We start from the raw sequence: 22,886 nt of genomic DNA on the forward strand, positions 1-22,886 counted from the left end.
AACATGCCCAGCTAATTTTTGTATTTTTAGAAGAGATGGGGTTTCACCATGTTGTCCAGGCTGGTCTCAACTCCTGACCTCAAGTGATCCGCCCACTTCAGCCTCCCAAAGTGCTGGGATAATAGGCGTGAGCCACCCCGACCCGCCTAATGGGTCTTTTAAAAAATGCAACCCACTGCTCTTTCTTAAAAACCCTCCCTGACATCCGTGGTCCTGTGGTATTACAATATCCTGATCCTACTGCTTATTCCTGCCTTCTGGCTTCAAACATCTCTCAGAGCCCCATATAGAGTTCTCATCCCTCCTTGAGAACTACCTGCTTTAACATCTCCATTTATGTTACTTGTATATTGCTTTATGGTTTATAGCATGCTTCTGACATTTCATTTGATCCTTATAATTCTGAAAGGTAGGTAACAACCCTCTGGCTTAGTAAGTGGCTGGGTTTTCAGGGACTTGAATTCAATTTTGATTCTGAACTTCATGCTTTCATTGACCATGCTTTCAACTATCTGCCTGAATTAGAATGTTACAGTGCAATCACTTACTTCTCAAGTGGCTTTCAAAACTGTGTGCGCATCAAACTCCTTTGGAGCTTAGGGAAAATAGCTATCACAAAGTCTCATCAGAGAAACTAGTGTGGGACCAGAGCACTACTATGCTATAGTTACATTGGCTCATTATTTTAGCTCATACGACTATATTCCTCATCTTAGCACACTATAATCTGGTTCGCTGTTGCCATCTCATCTCTCCTTTTCAAAACCAACCCTTTATTCTGGTTGGTATCTTCAAGTGTTTTTCACCTCTGCTCATAGTAGTTCCAGTGATAATGTCCTTCCTTCTAAAATCATCACTGTGATGGTAATTAAGAGACCTACATTCTAGTCCTAGCTCTGTGATCTTTGGAAAACACTATAAAATAAAGAGGTACACCTAGAACTTGAAATTTTCTTCATTTAAAATGAATTATTATTACCTGTAGGTCTAGTCTGTACCACTGTATATTCCTTACATTTTATAAGAACATTTTGTTGGCTAAATAGACTCATAAACTTGAGAAAGCTTTGTATTCATGTACAAACATAATCATACAAAATGCCAAGGCACTGGGAAATAGAGTATGATGGTGATAACTAAATTCAAGTCTCCCAGAGGAACTGCACAGTCTTGGGTCACAGCTTTCTCCAAGTCTCAATTTCCTTTGTTTTTCAACATCAAAAGGGAAAGTAATGTGAAAAAAAATTATCTTCTTCTAAACAAACAAAAAAAAACACTGTACAAAAATGCTGTTAGAAATTATATTGTTTCTGATGGCTGATAAAATATCATCAAAGAGAAGTGCTTCCATAAAAGTTTTATTTATCCCCACAACAACCCTGTGAGGTAGGGTGATCAGGGCATTTGAAGATGAGAAAACTAAATCTACATTACTTGTTCACGGCTATACTGCATAGTAAATAAGAAGAAATTAAATTGAGATTTTCAAATGTCCATGACTTTATATTGATTCACGTGGAAACAGGCAGAGAGAATATTAACTCCCCCCTACCTTAATGCCAAAAGGACACTGCCTTGAAAAATCCCATTTCAAAAGATGAAAGTAGTATTTCATTGCTTATTTCTACAAAGATTTATAAAATAAAAAAATAGTGAAATATTTTACAGGTAATATATATAATGGTCTCATTCAGGGACATGTCCTTTAGCTATGTATATGGTCAACTATTCCAAGTCCTAGAAATGCAAACCCTTAAAAAAGTATGAAAGACAAAAATGATAATGAGCAGTAGCCTCAATCTTCTTTATTATTCCTCCATGTATCTTGAATAAGTTCTGTGAAATCTGGTCCCAGTTAAAAAAAAACAAAACAAAAAGAAAAAAAAAAAAACTCTACCACAAAGAGATACCTGGTAAACTTTAATTCTGTTGCCTACTCTCAAACCAGTGTCACACTTAGCTAATACACTGATTTCCCAATACTGGCTATTAGAATCACCAGGAGAGCTTTAAAGAAAAAAAAAAAGAAAAACCAACCAACCAACCAAAAAAGCCAGAACTCTCAGGCCCCTCTCGAGATCCAGTGAGACAATTTTCCAGGGGTAGGCCCCAGAAATCTATTTTAAGAGCTCCTCAGAGTAATTCTAATGGTCAGGTTTAGGAACCAACTGATGTATCTTAAAATACTAATATCAAAAGCATAAACTAGTATAAACTTGTCACTCTCTCCTCCCCACCCCACCCTTTTTTAAAAAAGATCTCAAATCATGTTATACCCCCAGAACTCTCACCTCTGGGCAAGTAATTTCAATTCAAGATACAGAGAAACATTTTATAAAAATGTATCCTAATTAGTGAGACTTGGATTCCAATAATAACTTAAGTAGCATTTCAATATAAGATACCCAGTTTTGTGGTTCGTATTATGAAAATTCTTAAATGTATTTTATACAGGTTCGTCGTAGGCTTTCAACTCAGGGGAAGACACAAGAAGTAATGACATAAGCACATCACCACTAAAAAAATACTATACTCAATTATAGCTCATAAGAGGAATAAGAAAGTGAATGAATGACAACCCTAAGGCCTTTTGGCCCACACATTTTTGTTCCCAGTCCACTCTTCCCCTATAAGGGGAAATAAAATAAACATTCTTTACTAGTTGCTTGGCATAGTTATTCGGTGGGTAACTATTAACTAAGTTAATTTAGATACACAAGATTAAAAGAGATAACAAATAAATACCTAGGAAGACAAAGAGAAGTCAGGTCAGAAAACCTTAACTAGCTAATGATGTAGTATGTAACACCATCATATTAGTACAATTAAATAAAGGCTTCAATGTCCTTTACATTTTAGCTTTATGTGATTGACACAGACATGAAAGAGATCTGGTCCTTATGAAGAATTCTGTGCTCGCAGGAAAGATTTGTAGGAATAATGAAATGCTTTCTTCATTGATGAGATGAAGTCTCTTTCAGGCAAGTTGACGGAACAGAACAATGAGAAACGAACTTCTTTAGAAGGCTGAATGAAAGTAAGATCTAGCTGAAAAAGTCATTGGCCAAAGATAATTTTTTTAAAAAACCATTCTGTTAACCCTTGAAAAAAAAAAAAAAAAAAAAAAAAAAAAAACCCCGGAGAAATACAAAAAAAAAAACAATGTACACATTCATTTCACTGACAGTTACAAGAAAATAGCCGTTTATAGAAGTTACACAATGCTTTTAACAAATCCCAAACAAATTTTGGGAAACAGATAAAGCCATTGGGTAAAAATAAATATACATACTAGCTAATATAAAACAATTTATGGTTACGAATTGTCATCAATTCTCTTAGGACACAAGGAGAAATATGGTGATATAAATCTGATGAGGGCTACATATATTACATGGAATTAAAAAACAACTGATTAAAACATCCTAACAATGATACAAATATTTAAAAGAATGTCTTAAAAGCCAGACATTTACCACTGGAAATAGCATGACTTTAATATGTACTCCAGAGTTGTAATGTGTATACAGGTCACTTTCGCTGTATCTCATCAGGTATCCACCTCTCCTGCATTTACTAGTCAAGTTTTTTGAGTTCATGTTTCCTGTGTGAGCTGAAGGGGCTGGGCACATTTCAATTTAAAAAATATACATCTCTGATTAACTAAATGGAAATTTTTTATGTCTACCAACAGATAAAGAAAAGAGAGGATAAAGGGAAGACAAGACATTATATTAAGGTGGAAGGAAGCTGGCTAAATTGTCTCTGTAAATTATCTTAAATTTTGTATTAACCAATTTAAAATGACTCAAAGTAATGAAGAAAAAAATATTAATTTGGCCTCAAGAAATTTTCTCAAGCCATATAAAATTTTCTTAGTTTATTTCTTTATGGAAGCATCTTATGCTTGATCAGCTGACCTAAAGGAACTCTCCTAGCGTGGGACTGAAAACAACTTTATCATTGATAAAAGATGACTAGTTTAAAAAGTTGGTTTTTATTATTGAAGTGCCCACAGGCACAAGAGAATAGGTGCTTACATTTCCCTTTAGATTATGGGAAAGCCCTTTGAGAATGCACTAAATCAGGAAATCTTTCAGCAAACAGAATGCATGCTGAAAGTTCAGATCTTATATAAATTTTGGGTTTCGCTGTTTGAGCACAAAAAGGAAGGGAGCAGGGAGAAATGTAACTAGGTTCACAATTTTGAGCAAGAGCATATGTAAAGGTAACGTATGTACATTTTATTTCAAGAAAGACAGAAGACAAACAGCATAAAGATGCCCAGATGCCCTAAAGATAAATACATTTCAAAGATTCTCATTAAAATGAATCTGTAGTATTTTTTTCCTGCAAGCAAAATACCTTTCTTTAAATAAAATTAAAAAAATCAGTATTCTGAATTGCAAATGCTTTTGCTTTTTTTTTGCAGAAAATCTGCCATGATTATTTTTTTAATGAATAAGGATTTTCCACAAAACAGGCTTGCTCTACATGCTAGATTTTTAAACAGTTCAGTGACACAATATGCTAACTACATACACAACAGATAATATAGTAAGAAAACACTCAACCTGATGAAAAGTTAAAATCTTCATTAATACACTGAAAATTGACATAACTCATGCCTTTAAAATCAAAAATACAAAAATTAAATGTTTTCCTAAAAAGATTTCCTTATTTTAAGGATTCATTTGAAAATGAAGCTGCATGTAATTTGTACAGTAAGTTGTACAAGTAAACAGGTAATATACATAAAAAATTAATTGACATACTCCTCAATTATCAGTTGTCCACCTTTAATTTCCAATACTGTACTTTCTTAACAAGCATACAAAATATCAAACTTCTCTTTAGAAAAAGTGCCGTTCTTTGACATCCTTTACACAAAAACAGTCTGAGCCTGTGGCATGTTAATGCAGTTGAGAGGCAAAGCATACGAACTTTTACAAATTCTACCTTCCATAAAAAGCCTCCCGAAAAGGAGATTACACGCCACTATAAAAATATCAACCTCTGTGGTAGCTGCATTAGAGAACCAAGGCTTGAAGACTATTTTCATATAGCATAGAAAAACCACTATGAGAGCATATTAACTGCATTGGTGGCTTGGGAGTGTACTGTGCCACAGGATTATGCATAGCTACTGTTAGGTACCAAGACTGTTACACAGTTTTAAATTGATTGTAACTGAGGGCATAACAGAGGTACTACCAGCCCATGCAAAATAACTAAAAATACTGAGTCACTGTGCTGAATACTTCATTCCTGGAGAAAACCAAAGGCAGCAGTAACTAAATCAAGCCAAACAGGTGACCAAACTTTCTCCTCAAAGATTTATGAGCACAGTGAAGTCTGAGGTATACCTTTATCCATTAAATCTGTGTGCCATTGCAAGATATTACCATTTGAGAATATACGCCATCACAATGGTTTAAATCTTTTGTATATTAGTCATTCATATATTCTTATCTACCCAGTCTCTTGATTTTTGAAAAGATTTCACCTACAGTAGAATATTACAGAAACAAAATATAAATGCATGTCTTTCTAAATGAAACTTACATGGACTAAAAGTAGAGAATATTTTTAAACAAATATACAATGTGCAGGCAGACAAAGCAGGAAAACGGCCATTCAAATGTATAATAAAAAACTAAAAACTGACTATCTCCAGAAAACTATGAAGCGCCTCAACTAAACGGAATGCATAATGAAATTCTAATCTAATACAGGTCAAAAATGTAAAAAGGTTATAAACCTTAACAGGAAAAATAAAACAACTTTTACTGGCCATTCCTGTTGAAATGAGAATCATAAAGTAACAGAAAAGTGGCTACAAACCCACTTAGAGCACCAAACAGAGAGAAAATAAAAGTCCATTTTCATCTCTGTTATTATCATAAAATCCTGTGTGACTACAGGTCAAACTGCTGGTGGCAGAAACAGAATTCTTTATAAACTGCAGATGTCCTGTACATAAAAAAATTTCACTGGAGTTGCACTAGTTCTAAAGACTCTTCTGTTTTAGCCTACCTACTATATGTATTCGATCTGAGATAGATAAAGTCTCTTTCTGTAACCCTTGATTATTATTGGGCACCAAAGATAAGAAAAGCAAGACGGGGTACAAAAATGCAAAATTTCAACAGTAATGGCAATGTTTTTGTCTTAGTCCAAAAGGGTCCTGCATTCTCTCCCCCTTCAGTGATTTGACAAGTCTTTGTACTTAATCTGGGGGCAGCAAATCATGCAAGCGAAATCTGTCTCTGATGTGTGGTCGAACATCTTCATTCTGTGTGGAAAAAAGACAATTTTTAAAAAGGCATATAATTTCAAAGATATGATCCTCATAACATAGATATTCTTACCTTGCAGAGAAAACATACCAGTTTTTATTTTATGACATATTTTGTTTGCCAAACGGAAACACTACACAGATGCAGTTAAATTTAGATTTTTAAAAATTGTCATTATAAGTTTTTTTTTTTAATTTTTATTTTTTGAGACAGAGTCCTGCTCTGTTGCTTAGGCTGGAGTGCAATGGCACAATCTCAGCTCACTGCAACCTCTACCTCCTGGGTTCAAGCGATTCTTGTGCCTCAGCTTCCCAAGTAGCTGGGACTACAGACGCCAGCCACCATGTCTGGCTAATTTTTTGTGAGTTTTGTAGAGGCGGGGTTTCACCATGTTGGCCAGGCTGGTCTTCAACTCCTGACCTCAGGTGATCTGCCCACCTTGGCCTCCCAATATTTGTTTATTTATTTATAAATGAATGAATGGACAGGCTCTTGCTCTTTCACCCAGGCTGGAATGCGGTGGCACAATCCTGGTTCACTGGAGCCTCAAACTTCTGGGCTCAAGCAATCCTCCCACCTCAGCCTCCTGAGTAGCTGGAATTATAGGCACATATCACAATGCCCAGCTTGCTTGCTTGCTTATGTATGTATGTATGTATCTATGTATGTATGTATATATGTATGTAGAGATGAGGTCTCATTATGTTGCCCTGGCTAGTCTCAAACTCCTGGCCTCAAGCAATCCTCCCACCTTAGCCTTCCAAAATGGTGGGATTACTGCTGGGTACAGTGGTTCACGCCTGTAATCCCAGCACTTTGGGAGGCCAAGGCAGGTAGATTACCTGAGGTCAGGAGTTCAAAGACCAGCCTGGCCAACGTGGGGAAACCCAGTCTCTACTAAAAATACAACAAATTAGCCAGGCATGGTGGCGGGCGCCAGTAATCCCAGCTACTTAGAAGGCTGGGGCACAACAATTGCTTGAACCCGGGAGGCGGAGGCTGCAGTGAGCTGAGATCACGCCACTGCACTCCAGCCTGGGCGAAAGCATAAGACCCTGTCTCAAACAAACAAACAAACAAACAAACAAAACCAGTGGGATTAAAAAGGTGTGTACCACTACACTCCGCCAAAGTTTCATTAAGCAATAGAGGCCAAACCAAGATAGGTAAAAGGGAATTCTACTATCTACATAGGTCTTTAAAGCTAAGTGTTCCATGTGATATAGAAATAGAATTCCCAGAATAAAATTTCAGTGGCATAAGCATTAATTCTAGATGTGAATTATAATACCAAAATGAAAAATTCAATGTTTTTTTGTTTGTTTTGTTTTGAAACGAAGTCTCACTGTCGCCCAGGCTGGAGTGCAGTGGTGCAATCTCGGCTCACTGCAAACTCCGCCTCCCAGGTTCAAGTGATTCTCCTACCTCAGCCTCTAGAGTAGCTGGGATTAGAGGCACCCACCACCACACCCAGCTCATTTTTGTATTTTTAGTAGAGAGGGGGTTTCACCATGTTGGCCAGGCTGGTCTTGATCTCCTGACCTCAAGTGATCCACCTGCCTCGGCCTCTCAAAGTGCTGGGATTACAGGCATGAGCCACCACGCCCGGCCAATTTAATGTTATTTCTAACACAACTGCTTAGCAACTTGTAAGAGAAAGACCACTGAAATAGTAAAGACACTCAATCTATACATTCTTAAATACTGATAAGCATAATTTTAATATAATATATAAAGCCTGAAAATGTGGCTGGGCATGGTGGCTCTCATCTGTAATCCCAGCATTATGGGAGGCTGAGATGGGCAGATAGTTTGAGCCCATGAGTTTGAGACCAGCCTGGGCAACATGGTAAAATCCCATCTCTACAAAAAACCACAAAAATTAGCCAGGCTTGGTGGCACATGCCTATAGTCCCAGTTACCTAGGAGGCTGAGCCAGGAGGACTGACTGAGCCCAGGAAGTCAAGGCTGCTATGAGTTAGTATTATGTTACTACACTGCAGCCTGGGTGACAGAACGAGACCCTGCCTCAAAAAACAAAAAAGTTTGAAAATGCACATCATCTTTTTCAACCTTTGCCCTTATCTCCCATGATAGATGACTTTATCATCATCATTATTATTTTTTAAAGAGCTGGAGTCTCACTATGTTGCCTAGTATGACCTCAAATTCCTAGGCTCAATCAATCCTCTTGCCTCAGACTCTAAAGTAGCTGGCACTACAGGCACCTATGATGGCACCTGTGACCTGGCTCACAGTTGACTTTGTAAGTCAGTACACACAAAGCAAAGACATTTAAAAAGATTTATTTCAATATAGTTGAGCTAACAAAAGCACAACAGAAAAAGATAAGCTATACTTACCAGTTCTACAAGCTTCTCCAGGAATGGAATCAATTTTAGGAGTTCATTGTCATTTTTATCCATAAACCAACTTTCTATAGGGATTCCATTAGAAAGCTAAAACAATAAATAAGTAATTAAATCCTCTTTTACTTATATTTTGCCTAGTTTGGAAAAAGTTAAAAAATAAACAAAGATTTATTAAGTAAACACTGATTTAAAAGTTCCTTTGAAAAGTAATGTCGCCAGACTTTTCTTTGACAACTCAATAGTGCAAGAGACAGAGGATAAGGAAATAAATTGAAGCCTATTGGTTTTTCAGTGTCATTTCTTCTCAGGGTACATAAAACTAAACAAGAAAGTTCCATTAAAACACATTTTACAAGGATCATTAATATAACTAAAATATTCCTTTATTCTTTCAAGAAATAGTTACAATTAGTACAATGCTAGATAGGCACTGTGAAAGATGGGATACCACCAATCTAAAGAGAATATAGAAAAGCCTATACTTTTTTCCCCTTAAATACAGTGACCATATCTCCCATTCATTATTCTATTCCCATCGAGCAGGATAACCTGAAATATAGTAGAAACTTAACAAATTAATGGTATTTCATTGAAGAGGAGCCTAAAAACAAGAACATAAGCCATATTTATTTTCTGGTGAAAAATCTCTGGAATAAAATGTTTTAAAATTTAGGCTAAATGTTGTATATGAGATGAAGGATAATTGATATAATTTTATCTAGGAACCAAGATGAAATTCTTAAAGACATTTTTAAATGTAAACAAATAAAAGTAAGGATCTAAATATAACTTAATATCATATACAGCTTTTCCCTTGTTTTCTTTTTATTACAGACATTTTGAAACACAGAAGGACAAATCTAGTTTATACTCCAATCCACTTTCCATCACCCCTATGCTGGACTGGCTTATTGTGAAGCTAATCTAAGAAATCCTATCACATGGGGCTAGGTGTGGTGGCTCACACCTAGAATCCCAGCACTTTGGGAGGCTGGGGCAGGTGGAGCACCTGAGGTCAGAAGTTCGAGACCAGTCTGGCCAAAACCCCATCTCTACTAATAATACAAAAAAATTAGCAAGGCATAGTGGCGTGCACCTGTAGTGCCAGCTACTCAGGAGGTGGAGGCAGGAGAATCACTTGAACCCAGGAGGTGGAGGCTGCAGTGAGCTGAGATCATGCCACTGCACTCCACCCTGGGCGACAAGAGAAAAACTCCATCTCAAAAAAACAAAAAAACAAACAAACAAAACAGACAGAAAAGAAAACAGAAAAAAATCATATCACATGGACATATTCATAATCTAAAATATACCTTGAAAGGATAACTCATCAGCCAGGCACAGTGGCTCACACCTGTAATCCCAGCACTTTGGGAGGCTGCGGGGCGCGGGGGGTTGGCGGGGGGGCAGATCACCTGAGGTAGGAGTTCGAGACCAGCCTGACCAACATGGAGAAACACTGTCTCTACTAAAAATACAAAATTAGACAGGCGTGGCGGCAGGTGCCTGTAATCCCAGCTACTTGGGAGGTTGAGGCAGGAGAATCGCTTGAACCCAGGGGGTGGAGGTTGCAGTGAGCTGAGATCGCGCCATTGCACTCCAGTCTGGGCAACACGAGCAAAACTCCTTCTTAAAAAAAAAAAAAAAGGAAGGATGACTCATCTATAGTTGTAGTTACATGTCAAAGAAATACTAACAAAAGGTACAAATATATTGATAAAATAGTCTAAGAAAATATTTCAGAACATTAAACCAAATAACCAGAAGAACATAGTTAAAACAGCTATAGTACTCAAAATTACTGATTAATTATTGATTTAATAACTGATAAGAATGCTATTAAATGATGCTTATCTTATAGTTTTCTTACTCAGGTTTTTCTTCATTTATGCTGCATGTCATTTAAGTAAAAATTTTCCAAAAGGAATATACTACTTTGTCATTTCTAATTCTAAAACAATGACACATTAAAGGGAAATTCCACCAGTGAAAATTCTCTTCTTTTCCCATCATATTCTGTTTGGCAGCATGTGTCTTCATTGTATTTTTTCCAATCTGAGTTTATCTATCAACTTTCTTCCTACCTGATATGCAAAGGCTTGTGGTGAGTTGTCAATTATTATAGTTTTTGAAAGATCTCTTCCAAGAATATTTAAGTCCTTTATATAGTTTCCTTGTACACAAACACAATGTTCACGGAAAAGCCGGTGCCTAAACATAAAAATAAAAACAAATTAAAAAAAAAAAAACTTTCTAAAAAGTAGAACATATACACACATATATATATATACCATAGGCTTTACAGGTTAAGCCATATTATTTTCTCTCTTGAAGGAAATTCAAACACAAATATGGGCCTAAGCGTTGGGCTGCCATTTTACTATAAAAATTCTTAGCAATTATTGAAAGCTTACAACCAAACATTACTAGGCCTTAAAGAACTTGAGTTTATCCCAAAATGTTATAATTAAATTATAAAGGGGGATTAAAAACTCTAAATTGTTTTTGTAATTTATTTACCCAGGAAAGCTCAGCTCAGATGCAGCATCTGGTTGTCAGCGAGGTCCTGCTTTTTAACCAATTTTCCAGATGGTTGACTGAGGCACAAGGAGGTCAAGTGACTTGCCCAAGGTCACACAGTAAGTCAGTGGTTAGCCCCGCATTGGAACCCAGGATCCTCCTGGCTCCCAGTCCTTGGCTCTAACCAGTGGACCACACAGCCTCCCTATCCCTGTACATGCCAGAATAGAAAATATAAGAAGGAATGTTTCTGTGTTGGCATTTGAAAAAATGCTTTTTAGATTTCCTTATACTTTTTGAGAAAAGGTACTAAGACCAAAACATTCCATCATTTCAACTTTTCCTAAACACCCCTCTTTCTTTTAGTATATGTGTATGATCATTTGAAAAAACAGAGATTAAATGAAATGAGGAATTCAGATTTAAGTATCAAGTATTATAAATGTAACCCGATGTTTCACCCAAACAGAAAAATGCTACATCATTTTAGAAAGCTATTATTTACAATAATAAATACTAAAGTGATTATTATAATCTCAATTTATACCCAAAATATTAGTCTCTGAACATTACTAATGATTGATACATATAATAATTTTTTTCTACCTTGAAGTACTCTATTCTGTATATATTAATAATTGGTAAGTTGTCTTCCTTGTGTCTTAATCACACTAACAATTTTGCAAAACCTAGGACCTATTTGGACCTGTATTTTAAATTATGCAGTTTCAAGAAATGGGTATTTTCTACCCAAAAATACGTCGCACTGCTACCAAGAATAAATAAATATCTACATATACACACACACAAACAAAAACTCAACCTTAAAATTATCAGTGCCAGTTGGTATGGCAAAAAGGAAGAATTTAACAGACAAAATGTATAAGCAGTTCTTTCCCCCTTCTTATAAGGAATAACTTTAATAATCACAGTCAAATGATCATCTGGCCCCTGGAAGGTTTAGTCAGTTCCACTTTGAAAAAACAAACAAACAAAAAAGACTAAGTAACTTAATTCAAGCCTTGGTTGGGCCTAAATAAGATTCATTGTTTTATTTCTATAAACAATTGGATATGAGGAAATTGGAAAGGCAGATACAGCATGTAAATTCAAGTCACTGTTGATGCCTTTTCACCAATAGTGGTAAACTCACTGAGAAAGGAGACAAATGAATCTGTACATGGATACTACAGTTATTTTAATTAAATTACAGTAAAAACCTTCCAATTATTCATTCAGGAATCTGAGGGTGTACAGCATATATTTGCATTTTTAGAAGAAAACTATTTGTACCAGTCATCAAAGAGCAGTTTGTACCAGTCATCAAAGTCTACTCTTCCATGTGAGTAGACTTGCTTCTTTAGAAACTCATGAGATTTAGAGATCACAGGAATTTCTTTTTTCCTTTTCTTCTTTATTTTTTTTTTTGAGACGGAGTCTCCCACTGTTGCCCAGGTTGGAGTGCAATGGTAGACTCTCAGCTCACTGCAACCTCTGCCTCCCAGGTAGCTGCGATTACAGGCGCCTGTGCCACCATGGCCAGCTAATGTTTTTTTGTATTTTTAGTAGAGATGGGGTTTCACTACATTGGCCGGGCTGGTCTTGAACTCCTGACCTCGTGATCTGCAGGCCTTGGCCTCCCAAAGTGCTGGGATTACAGGCGTGAGCCACAGCGCCCAGCCTAGATCATAGGAATTTCTTAGAGTCTATCTTATCACCGACACAGACGATTCCCTATAGCACTCACAATCTACTGTTTGAAAAGCTTTTGCTGACCGGGCGCGGTGGCTCGCGCCTGTAATCCCAGTACTTTGGGAGGCCAACGTGGGCGGATCACGAGGTCAGGAGTTCCAGACCAGCCTGACCAACATGGTGAAACCCCGTCTCTACTAAAAATACAAAAATTAGCTGGGCGTGGTGATGCGCGCCTATAATCCCAGCTAATCAGGAGGCTGAGGCAGGAGAATCGCTTGAATCTGGGAGGCGAAGTTTACAGTGAGTCAAGATCACACCATTGCACTCCAGCCTGGGCAACAGAGCAAGACTCTGTGTCAAACAAACAAACAAACAAACAAAAATACAAGCTTTTGTTTAAGATTTTTCAAAATACAACTAGAAAGAACACATGGAAACCCTCAAGTGTGTAGGTTTTATAAATCTGGTTTAAAAGAGGATTGTTAATTTATAACACATTGTCACAGCATGACTATCATTTGTTCCTCTTTAGTAAATGAAAGCTCCAAGAGGGAAGAGCTTGTGTTGCTCACCACTGTTTCCTGGAATATTGGAGGTGCCGAATAGAAATCATTATAATGAATGAAGTCATCAAAACAAAATCACTGGGTATACTTTAGTAAAGTGAGATAAAATTAGTATAAATTACAATATACTTTTGTGAATAGAAAATACCATTTCCCATTTGTGTGACTGCAGCTTACTTATTTTGACCCTTTAGATTAAAAAAAAGATACCACAACTTTAGAAGAAAAAACCCTCCAAAATATGAACATTAGGAAAAGTCTTTCAGCGTACTTGCAACCACTGAATAATAAAGGTACTGTTAACAGCACAAAATACAGTTTAGGATTTTCCAGTAAGACAACATGGAAAAAGTATTTAAGAAAATTAATACCCAGCTGGGCTGAGTGCGGTGGCTCACGCCTGTAATCCCAGCACTCTGGGAGGCCAAAGAGGGTGGATCACTTGAGGTCAGGAGTTCAAGACCAGCCGGGCCAACATGGATGAAACCCCGTCTTTACTAAAAACACAAAAAATTAGCCAGGTGTGCTGGCATGCATGCACCCATACTCCCAGTTACTTGAGAGGCTAAGGCAGGAGAATCTCTTAAACTCAGAAGGCAGAGATCACAAACTGCACTCCAGCCTACGTAACAGAGTGAGAACTACCTCAAAAAAGAAAAGAGAGAGAGAAAGAGAAAAAGAAAGAGAGAAAGAGAGAGAGAAAGAAAGGAAGAAAGAAAGAAAGAAAGAAAGAAAGAAAGAGAGAGAGAGAGAGAAAGAAAGAAAGAGAAAGAAAGCAGCCAGCTATTAAAGTTTTTTTTTTTTTTTGAGACAGAGTTCTGCTCTTGTTGCCCAGGCTGGAGTGCAATGGCACGATCTCGCAACCTCCGCCTACCAAGTGGCTGGAATTACAGGCATGCATCACCACGCCCACCTAATTTTGTATTTTTAGTAGAGAAGGGGTTTCTCCATGTTGATCAGGCTGGCCTCAAGCTCCTGACCTCAGGTGATCAGCTGGACTCGGCCTCCCAAAGTGCTGGGATTACAGGCGTGAGCCACTGCTCCCGGCCCTATTAAAGCTTTTATGAGCCTTTTGTGTCATCTCTCTCAGCTATTGCTCAAAAACTCAAAGATTAACTCCTCATCTTAAAGGATACAGCAAGACTGCTGCAGTCTTACTATCTCACTTCAGCTGACAAAATAATGGAACTAATTATCATAATGTTTTAAAATCACCACGGCACTCCCACTAACCAGGAACACACTGCATCTGCTGGCTCAGGGCACACACAAGGAACTGAGTCTAGTCAGGATAACCTGAGTGACTAAGCCCATTGTAATTTCCAATTAGATTCATGTAACATTTTCTTTCCATGGAAGATAAATTTGCTTTCAAAAAAAGCAAGAGCTTAATTTGATCCTTTCTGCTAAAAAATAAATTTTATTTCTCTATGCCATTAAAAAGTAAAATTAACATGCATTATCTCAGAGACGTATGGAGATGAAACATCATGCACAATGTGGAAAAATTCCACACAACCCCCCAAACCCCTGTCTCCCCCAATCCCAAAAGAAATGAGGATATAGATGTCACAGTGAATAAAGGCACTGGATCTTTGTATCCTTTAAAGAACGTCTGTCTGGAGTTCCATCATTAGGAACTCTTTTAAAGAGTTTAGGGGCTTAAAAAATTCATTTATATTCACCATTCAACATATATGCAGCCAACTGAAAATGGCCATTAAAATGAAATAGAATCAGTAATTTCATAGATCAGTGTGACAGACATTTCCACTATTTCTTAATTAAATTTACCTGACCAGTTGCTTTTTAGGGTCTAGTATGTTCAGTAACTTGTCTGCATACACCTTCTTAGAAGCAGTAAAAAGAATGATCTATAAATTCAGGGGAAAAGAAGTAATCATTATACATGGTCTAAATATGGGTACTATATTGAATAAAATAAAAATACATATGTAATTAGCTTAAGCATGTTTACCTCATACATCTGAGACATTCGTTCCAGGAATTCCCTGAAAAATGGTCTTAATCTCACATAAACCTGAGGAAATACAAAGATAGATTTCAGCAAATAAACATACAATGGGAAACCACTTCTTTTTAAGATGTGCTGTATTCTAACTTTGATTATAATGAAAAAGTTCATGTTTTAAAGTATAGAAATATTAACTAAGTACCACTCAAACCAAATATATTTCACATACAAGCGATCACTTAAAACAATCTCTTTGGTGGGATAATAATAATCACTGATGATCAATTCATTTTTACTAATAAAATAGCAGCATACAGTACTTCACTGGAATGTAATTTTAATAAACATTTAAGCTAAAAATGGAAAGTTTCCCTATGAGATTTTGATCCACCAGTAAGCTCCATCTTCCAGCCAGGTAGAATCCATCCAATTGTGTCCACCTCTAGCTGACCTGTCTCAATGACCTTCCTCAATAATTACTCAGAATTCCTTCAAACAACCACCTGCTAAAAATATCTCTATTTTATATTTATACCAAAGTAAATAATATTCAAAAGGAAACGTCTGGATTGGTGGGTTTAAATAACCTCAATTTTTCAGAAATCAATCTTGCTATTCTACATTTAATGATTCAGATGTGGCATCTAAATTAGCACTATTGGTTACTTGAGATTAAAATTCTAATAGTCAAACACAACAGTTCTCAAAACCTAATGGTCAGTATCAGAAAAGACTACAATACCCACAGAGCTGCTTTACATACATTATTTTATTATTTCTGTCTCTCTTTGCCTACATTTAATATAGCTCCTATAATCTAATATTCAAAAAAGCCATGAGCATCCATTAAAACTATTTACATTCTGACTCCTCTAAATTGTATTCATTTTGTTACAAAATTTTACAGAAAGAAAAATACTGTACTTCATTCAAAGGTGACTATTATAATTTCAGATACCACAAATAATAAGTATTTATTGAACTAGATTCACAGATTCAGATTAAAAACAAACGAAACACTTTGTGGTAGCAACAAATTCAAATCTAGGTTTAGTGGAGTTTCAATTCTGGCATCCATGTATATGCACACAAAAATGCCCCCATGACAAAAATCTAGTTCTGGGAATATTTTAAGGCAAAATAGAGAATTTCCTTAAGAACTGAGCACTTATAGGAGACAAATTTTGTTTGTTTGAGACGGAGTTTCACTCTTTTTTTTTTTTTTTTTTGAGACAGAGTCTCACTCTGCCACCCAGGCTGGAGTGCAGTGGCCGGATCTCAGCTCACTGCAAGCTCCGCCTCCTGGGTTTACGCCATTCTCCTGCCTCAGCCTCCCGAGTAGCTGGGACTACAGGCGCCCGCCACCTCGCCCAGCTAGTTTTTTGTATTTTTTAGTAGAGACGGGGTTTCACCGTGTTAGCCAGGATGGTCTCGATCTCCTGACCTCGTGATCCGCCCGTCTCGGCCTCCCAAAGTGCTGGGATTACAGGCTTGAGCCACCGCGCCCGGCCAACGGAGTTTCACTCTTGTGGCCCAGGCTGGAGTGCAGTGCGATCGATCTCGGCTCACTGCAACCTCCGCCTCCTGGGTATAAGTGATTCTCCTGCCTCAGCCTCCCAAGTATGGGATGGGATTACAGGCATCCGCCACCACAACTGGCTAACTTTTTGTAGAGATGGGGTTTTGCCATGTTGGGCAGGCTGATCTCAAACTCCTGACCTCAGGTGATCTGCCCGCCTTGGCCTCCCAAAGTGCTGAGATTACAGGCATGAGCCACCAAGCCAGGCCAGAAGACAAATTTTGAATGATCATTACTATGCTAATAATATCACTCTGTCCCCTTCTCTGGGTTACATAAAGGTTTACTTGTTTTTAATCTTATTAGTCTTTTTCTTTTTTTTTGAGGAGTCTTGCTCTTTCCCCCAGGTTGGAATGCGGTGGCGCCACCTCAGCTCACTGCAACCTCCACCTCCAAGGTTCAAGCAATTCTCCTACCTCAGTCTCTGGAGCAGCTGGGATTACAGGTATGCGCCACCACACCCGGCTAATTTTTGTATTTTTAGTAGAGATGGGGTTTCACCATGTTGTCCAGGCTAGTCTCAAACTCCTAACCTCAAGTGATCTGCCTGCCTCCCAAAGTGCTGGGATTACAGGCATGTAATCCTATTACACTCCGCCCGGCCTAATCCTATCAATCTTGACTAATCAAAAACAAAGTAAACCACACACCACTCCTCAAAGCAGAAAAAAAGAAACAAATCCTCAGCATCCAATCACCATCATTTAGGATGGGGTCTAAAAATTTTAACTATAGTTGCTCTTCTAATCAATTTTAACATTCTCATCCTGAAACATTTGGTGTAGTTTGTAGCCTTGATTGAAAACCACAAACACCTTATTTCTTTGGTAAGCCAAATAATGACAGATTTATATATATATTATTTTACTAACAAAATCACTTTAATCAACTGAGTCTTTTCAAAATAGATTTGTGATGGTTAAGAAAAACCCATCTATTCTGCCAATACTTTTTCTGAATTCCATCTCAAGGTAGATGATAAACTATAAACTATCAGAACCTTTTACTTGTTGCCAGTGTTCATCACTCACAGGCAGTTAGTAACCAAAAATATTTCATTTTTTCAGATATATATAAATGTTTTATTTTCAATATCCCTATTATCACTTGCTCCATATACAGGTTGAGTGTCCCTATTTGAAAATGCAAAATGATCCAATGAGCATTTCCTTTGAACGTCATGTCAGTGCTCAAAAAGTTTCAGGCTTTTTTTTTTTTTTTTTTTTTTAGACAAAGTTTCACTCTGTTGTCCAGGTTGGAATGCAGTGGCGTAAACAGGGCCGCTGCAGCCTCAACCTCCTGGGCTGAAGTGATCCTCCTGCCTCAGCCTTCCATGTAGCTGGGATGACAGGTTCATAACACCATGCCTGGCTTTAAACAATTTTTCTTTTGGTAGAGATGGGCTCTCAGTATCTCACTATGTTGTCCAGGCTGGTCTCAAACTCTTAGGCTCAAGCAATATTGCCTTGGCCTCCCAAAGTGCTGGGATTATAGGTATGACTGATCACACCTAAGTTGCAGATTTATTTATTTTTTTTTGGTGATACCATCTCATTCTGCTGCCCAGGCTGGACTGCAGTAACATGATCTTGGCTTACTGCAACCTCTGCCTCCCGGGTTCAAGCAATTCTCATGCCTAAGACTCCCCAGTAGCTGGGGTTATAGGCGTGTGCCACTACATCCGGCTAATTTTTGTATTTTTAATAGAGACAGTTTTCACTGTGTTGGCCAGGCTGGTCTCGAACTCTCAAACTCAGGTGATCTGCCCGCCTCAGTCTCCCAGGGTGCTGGTATTATAGGCGTGAGCCATCACGCTTGATGATAAATTTCAGATTTTGAGGCATTTCAGATTTCACATTTTTTGAATTAGGGATATTCAACCTGCGTAAACTAAGATAAGCAGGGCCTCTTTGAGATTTATTCCCTCTGAACACAACACAATTCCACTGCACAAGAATACGTCTAGTTAACAATATTTTCCAACCATAGTAAGTGGAACATTGTTCAAAGGGGACATTTTCCAACTTCTGATACAGTGACTTCCAGATTAGGTCAAAGCTATAGCTTCATTGTGCATACTACTACTTTAACTCTACTTAAATATAACATGCATCTTAAAATTTGACATTGCTTTTAAAATGTGTTTGTTTACTGGGGATAAAAGGTGGCACTGAAGATAAAGGAACATGTTGCTAGAGTGTTTCTTTACTATGAGAATAGAAAGAATAATTGTTGAAAGTAATAGTTCCTATCTTCAGAACAGATTCACCATGTGAACAAGGAGGTGTTTCAGTATTAAAAGACACAGGCAGAGAATGAGGTAGTTAGCAGGAAGGAAAGTGGGAAGAAACAAAGAAAGGTACTGGGCTGGGGTTAGGGCTACATGGGGTTGTGCCATGTGATGCAAAGGCAAAATCTCAGAAACAGTAGTAGAGATGAGATATAAAGCCAGCAGCATCTAAGTCATCTGGATATAGAAAAGTGTGAACAGAGATATACAAGTCAAGAAGCAGTACGTACTGTCTGGTAAGAACAAATAAAGAACATCTGTCAGGTACATATAATACATATGAGTTTAACTCTTGAGACTACCATTACTTTATTGTGTTAGGTCAGAGATACAAGAACAGACAGATGCACACATAGACATGCCTCCGAATGCTTCAAAATCTATTCCACAAATAGCATTAGCTCCATTTTTCTTCTAATTTTACTCTCATACAAAGATTCCTGAGCTGCCTACTTCCCATTTTCTACATTTCCTTAATCCACACCTTTCTCTACTTTACCTTCTTAAAACTTGCAACTCTTCAAAATTATGTAATCTCCCAAAGGCCAAAAGCTTAATTTCAGTCTAGTATACATGTTTCCTCAAATTGATAATTATTTACAGCACAAATAATTTTAATATTTTTTCAGTAAACCAAATGTATTGTGAAAAAGTCAAAAGTTAAAAAATAACGCCAAATGTCATAAGAAATAATTATATTAAAAAACTATTCAAGATTACTACTTGAAGATACAGATTTATGAACATGTTTATTATGCAAAACTTTAAAAAATGAACATCTATCAGAATATCTGTAAAAGGGTGTTGTAGTGCCAGGCATGGTGGCTCACGCTTGTAATCCCAGCACTTTGGGAGGCCGAGGCAAGTGGATCACCTGAGGTCAGGAGTTTGAGACCAGCCTGACTACAACATGTTGAAACCTTGTCTCTACTAAATATACTACTAAATGTACAAAAATTAGCCGGACGTGGTGGCGTGCACCTGTAGTCCCAGCTACTGGGGAGGCTGAGATAGGAGAATTGCTTGAACCCAGGAGACAGAGGTTGCAGTGAGCTAAGATGCGCCACTGCACTCCAGCCTGGGCAACAGAGTGAGACTCTGTCTCAAAAAAAAAAAAAAAAAGTGTTGTGAAGTGATTTTACCACAATTTAAATTTTACACAGAACATGAATATATGCGTGTGTGTGTGTGTGTATAGATATATATATTTTTAAATGGAGTCTCGCTCTGTTGCCCAGGCTGGAGTGCAATGGTGTGGTCTCAGCTCACTGCAACCTCCGTCTTCCGGGTTTAAGTGATTCTCCTGCCTCAGCCTCCCAAGTAGCTGGGGTTATAGGCGTGTGTCACCACAACTGGCTAATTTTTGTATTTTTAGTGGAGATGGGATTTTGCCATGTCGGCCAGGATGGTCATTCCTGACCTCGTGATCCACCTGCCTTGGCCTCCCAAAGTGCTGGGATTATAGGTGTGAGCCACTGCGCCCAGCCATATGTATAATTTTTAAAAATCCACTACACTAATACTACTTGATATGAATAATACCTGATGGTCTGTATTTTTTAGTATTAAGATAAAAATTGTATATAGATAGTACTGAAAAGCTATTAATAGTTAACATAGCTGGATTTTTAAAAAGTAGTCATTGGCTGGGTGTGGTAGGTCACACCTGTAATCCCAGCACTTTGAGAGGCCAAGGTGGGCGGATCACCAGAGGTCAGGAGTTCAAGACCAGCCTGGCCAACATGGTAAAAACCTCATCTCTACTAAAAATACAAAAAATTAGCTGGGTATGGTGGTGCACACCTGTAGTCCCAGCTACTTGAAAGGCTGAAGTGGGAGAATCACTGGAACAGGGAAGGTGGAGGTTACACTGAGCTGAGATTACACCACTGCACTCCAGCCTGGGTGATGGAGGAAGACTGTCTCAAAAAAAAAAAATAAATAAATAAAATAAATAAAAAATGAAAAAGGTAGTCATTAAAATGACAATCCACTTATAAACTGCTTCTAGATATTGTGTGGTAAAGTCTGTCTAAAATAAAACTCATGTCTAATTATATAATTTCAAGTTATATACTTAGTAATTTCTTATACACTTAGTAATATACTAAGTTATATACTTAGTAATGCTTATTAAACCTTAATCTAATATCATAGATAATTTTGATAGTATGACTCCCCCAAAAAATTACATGTGAGTCTTTTTAGGAAAAATACTTCTAAATGATTTTTAGGCCCAGATAATATGACCATAACTTTATTTGTTTTTTGAGACAAAGCCTCACTCTGTTACCCAGGCTGGAGTGCAGTGGTGCAATCTCAGCTCACTGAAACCTCCACCTCCTGGGTTCAAGCAATTCTCTGCCTCAGCCTCACTGAAACCTCCACCTCCTGGGTTCAAGCAATTCTCTGCCTCAGCCTCCCAAATAGCTGGGCTTACAAGGGTCCAACACCACGCCTGGCTAATTTTTTTGTATTTTTAGTAGAGATGGGGTTTCACCATCTTGGCCATGCTGGTCTTAAACTCCTGACCTCGTGATCCACCCGCCTCAGCCTCCCAAAGTGCTGGGATTACAGGGGTAAGCCACAGCACCCAGCAGACCATAACTTTCAAAAAGAAACATCTTTGATACTTTTTCCATGATATCCTTCTAATTCCATTGTAGCAATAGGTTTTAAAAAATGATGAATCCAAGGAATCACCCACTTAAGAGTATGACATCTGTTTTCCCTTAATCAAAAAGATGACTGGTCGGTGCTATATCTTATTTAATTAAGCAAGAAGAATTAAAACAGTAGAAAACCAACAAAGTTGGGGAATATAAAGAATGAGATGCAGCCAGGTGCGGTGGCTCAATGCCTATAATCCCAAAATGCTAGGGCATTTTGGGAGGCCGAGGTGAGCAGATCACTTGAGCCCAGGTAGTTTTGAGACCAGTCTGGGCAACACGGCGAAACCCTGTCTCTACAAAAAAAATATAAAAATCAGTCAGGCGTGGTGGAACTCGCGTGTAGTCCCACCTACACAGGGGGCTGAGGCAGGAGAATTGCTTGAACCCAGGAGGTTGGGGCTGCAGTGAGCTGTGATCATGTCACTGCACTCCAGCCTGGGTGGCAGAATGAGACCCTGTCTCAAAAAAACAACCACAACAACAAAAAAAAGAGAGAGTGAGATGCTACCATTAACTGAAAAAATCTTACCATCAGTAGATACCACAAATGTACAAGTGGCTGTACCAATTTTTTAACTCTTCTGTACACCTCAGTTTCCCTATCTATAAAATAAAGGATATAACAACAATATCCACATCATAAGGTTGTTGTGAAGTTTAAATAACTTAATACATGTAAAGTACCTAGAACAGTGTCTGGTACATTCAAAGTGCCAATAGCTATTAGCTATTATTATCTATCTCATTGTTTAAAAGTAATCAATCACAAGAAGAGCTGGAGTGAGTATGATTCTATTGGGCAGAACTGGGCAACCTCAATTCCAAAGAGAAAGCCCTACAGCCACAATCTATACTTTTGGAAGAGGGAAATAACAAACTGTTTCAGTAAACTGTTTAACTTAGTTAATATTTTCTTGG

General features: G+C 37.7%; 1 protein-coding gene across 4 annotated transcripts in view; it reads right to left on the reverse strand.

Moving 5' to 3' along the window:
- Positions 1 to 3,181: 3,181 nt before the first annotated feature.
- The window catches only part of CTDSPL2 (CTD small phosphatase like 2), a 110,786-nt gene continuing 91,081 nt past the window's right edge, over positions 3,182 to 22,886 (reverse strand). For all 4 annotated transcript variants that reach the window (XM_009210062.3, XM_003900867.5, XM_003900866.4 and 1 more), the window contains exons 9-13: positions 15,431 to 15,493; positions 15,247 to 15,326; positions 10,756 to 10,882; positions 8,663 to 8,758; positions 3,182 to 6,295 (exon numbers count right to left, since the gene is read on the reverse strand). In XM_009210062.3, the coding sequence (XP_009208326.1) occupies positions 6,230 to 6,295; positions 8,663 to 8,758; positions 10,756 to 10,882; positions 15,247 to 15,326; positions 15,431 to 15,493 (432 nt within the window). In that variant the 3' untranslated portion in view covers positions 3,182 to 6,229. The remainder of the gene's footprint in view (positions 6,296 to 8,662; positions 8,759 to 10,755; positions 10,883 to 15,246; positions 15,327 to 15,430; positions 15,494 to 22,886) is intronic.

The sequence above is a fragment of the Papio anubis genome, chromosome 7, assembly GCF_008728515.1.
Source record: "Papio anubis isolate 15944 chromosome 7, Panubis1.0, whole genome shotgun sequence".
Classification (NCBI taxonomy): domain Eukaryota; kingdom Metazoa; phylum Chordata; class Mammalia; order Primates; family Cercopithecidae; genus Papio; species Papio anubis.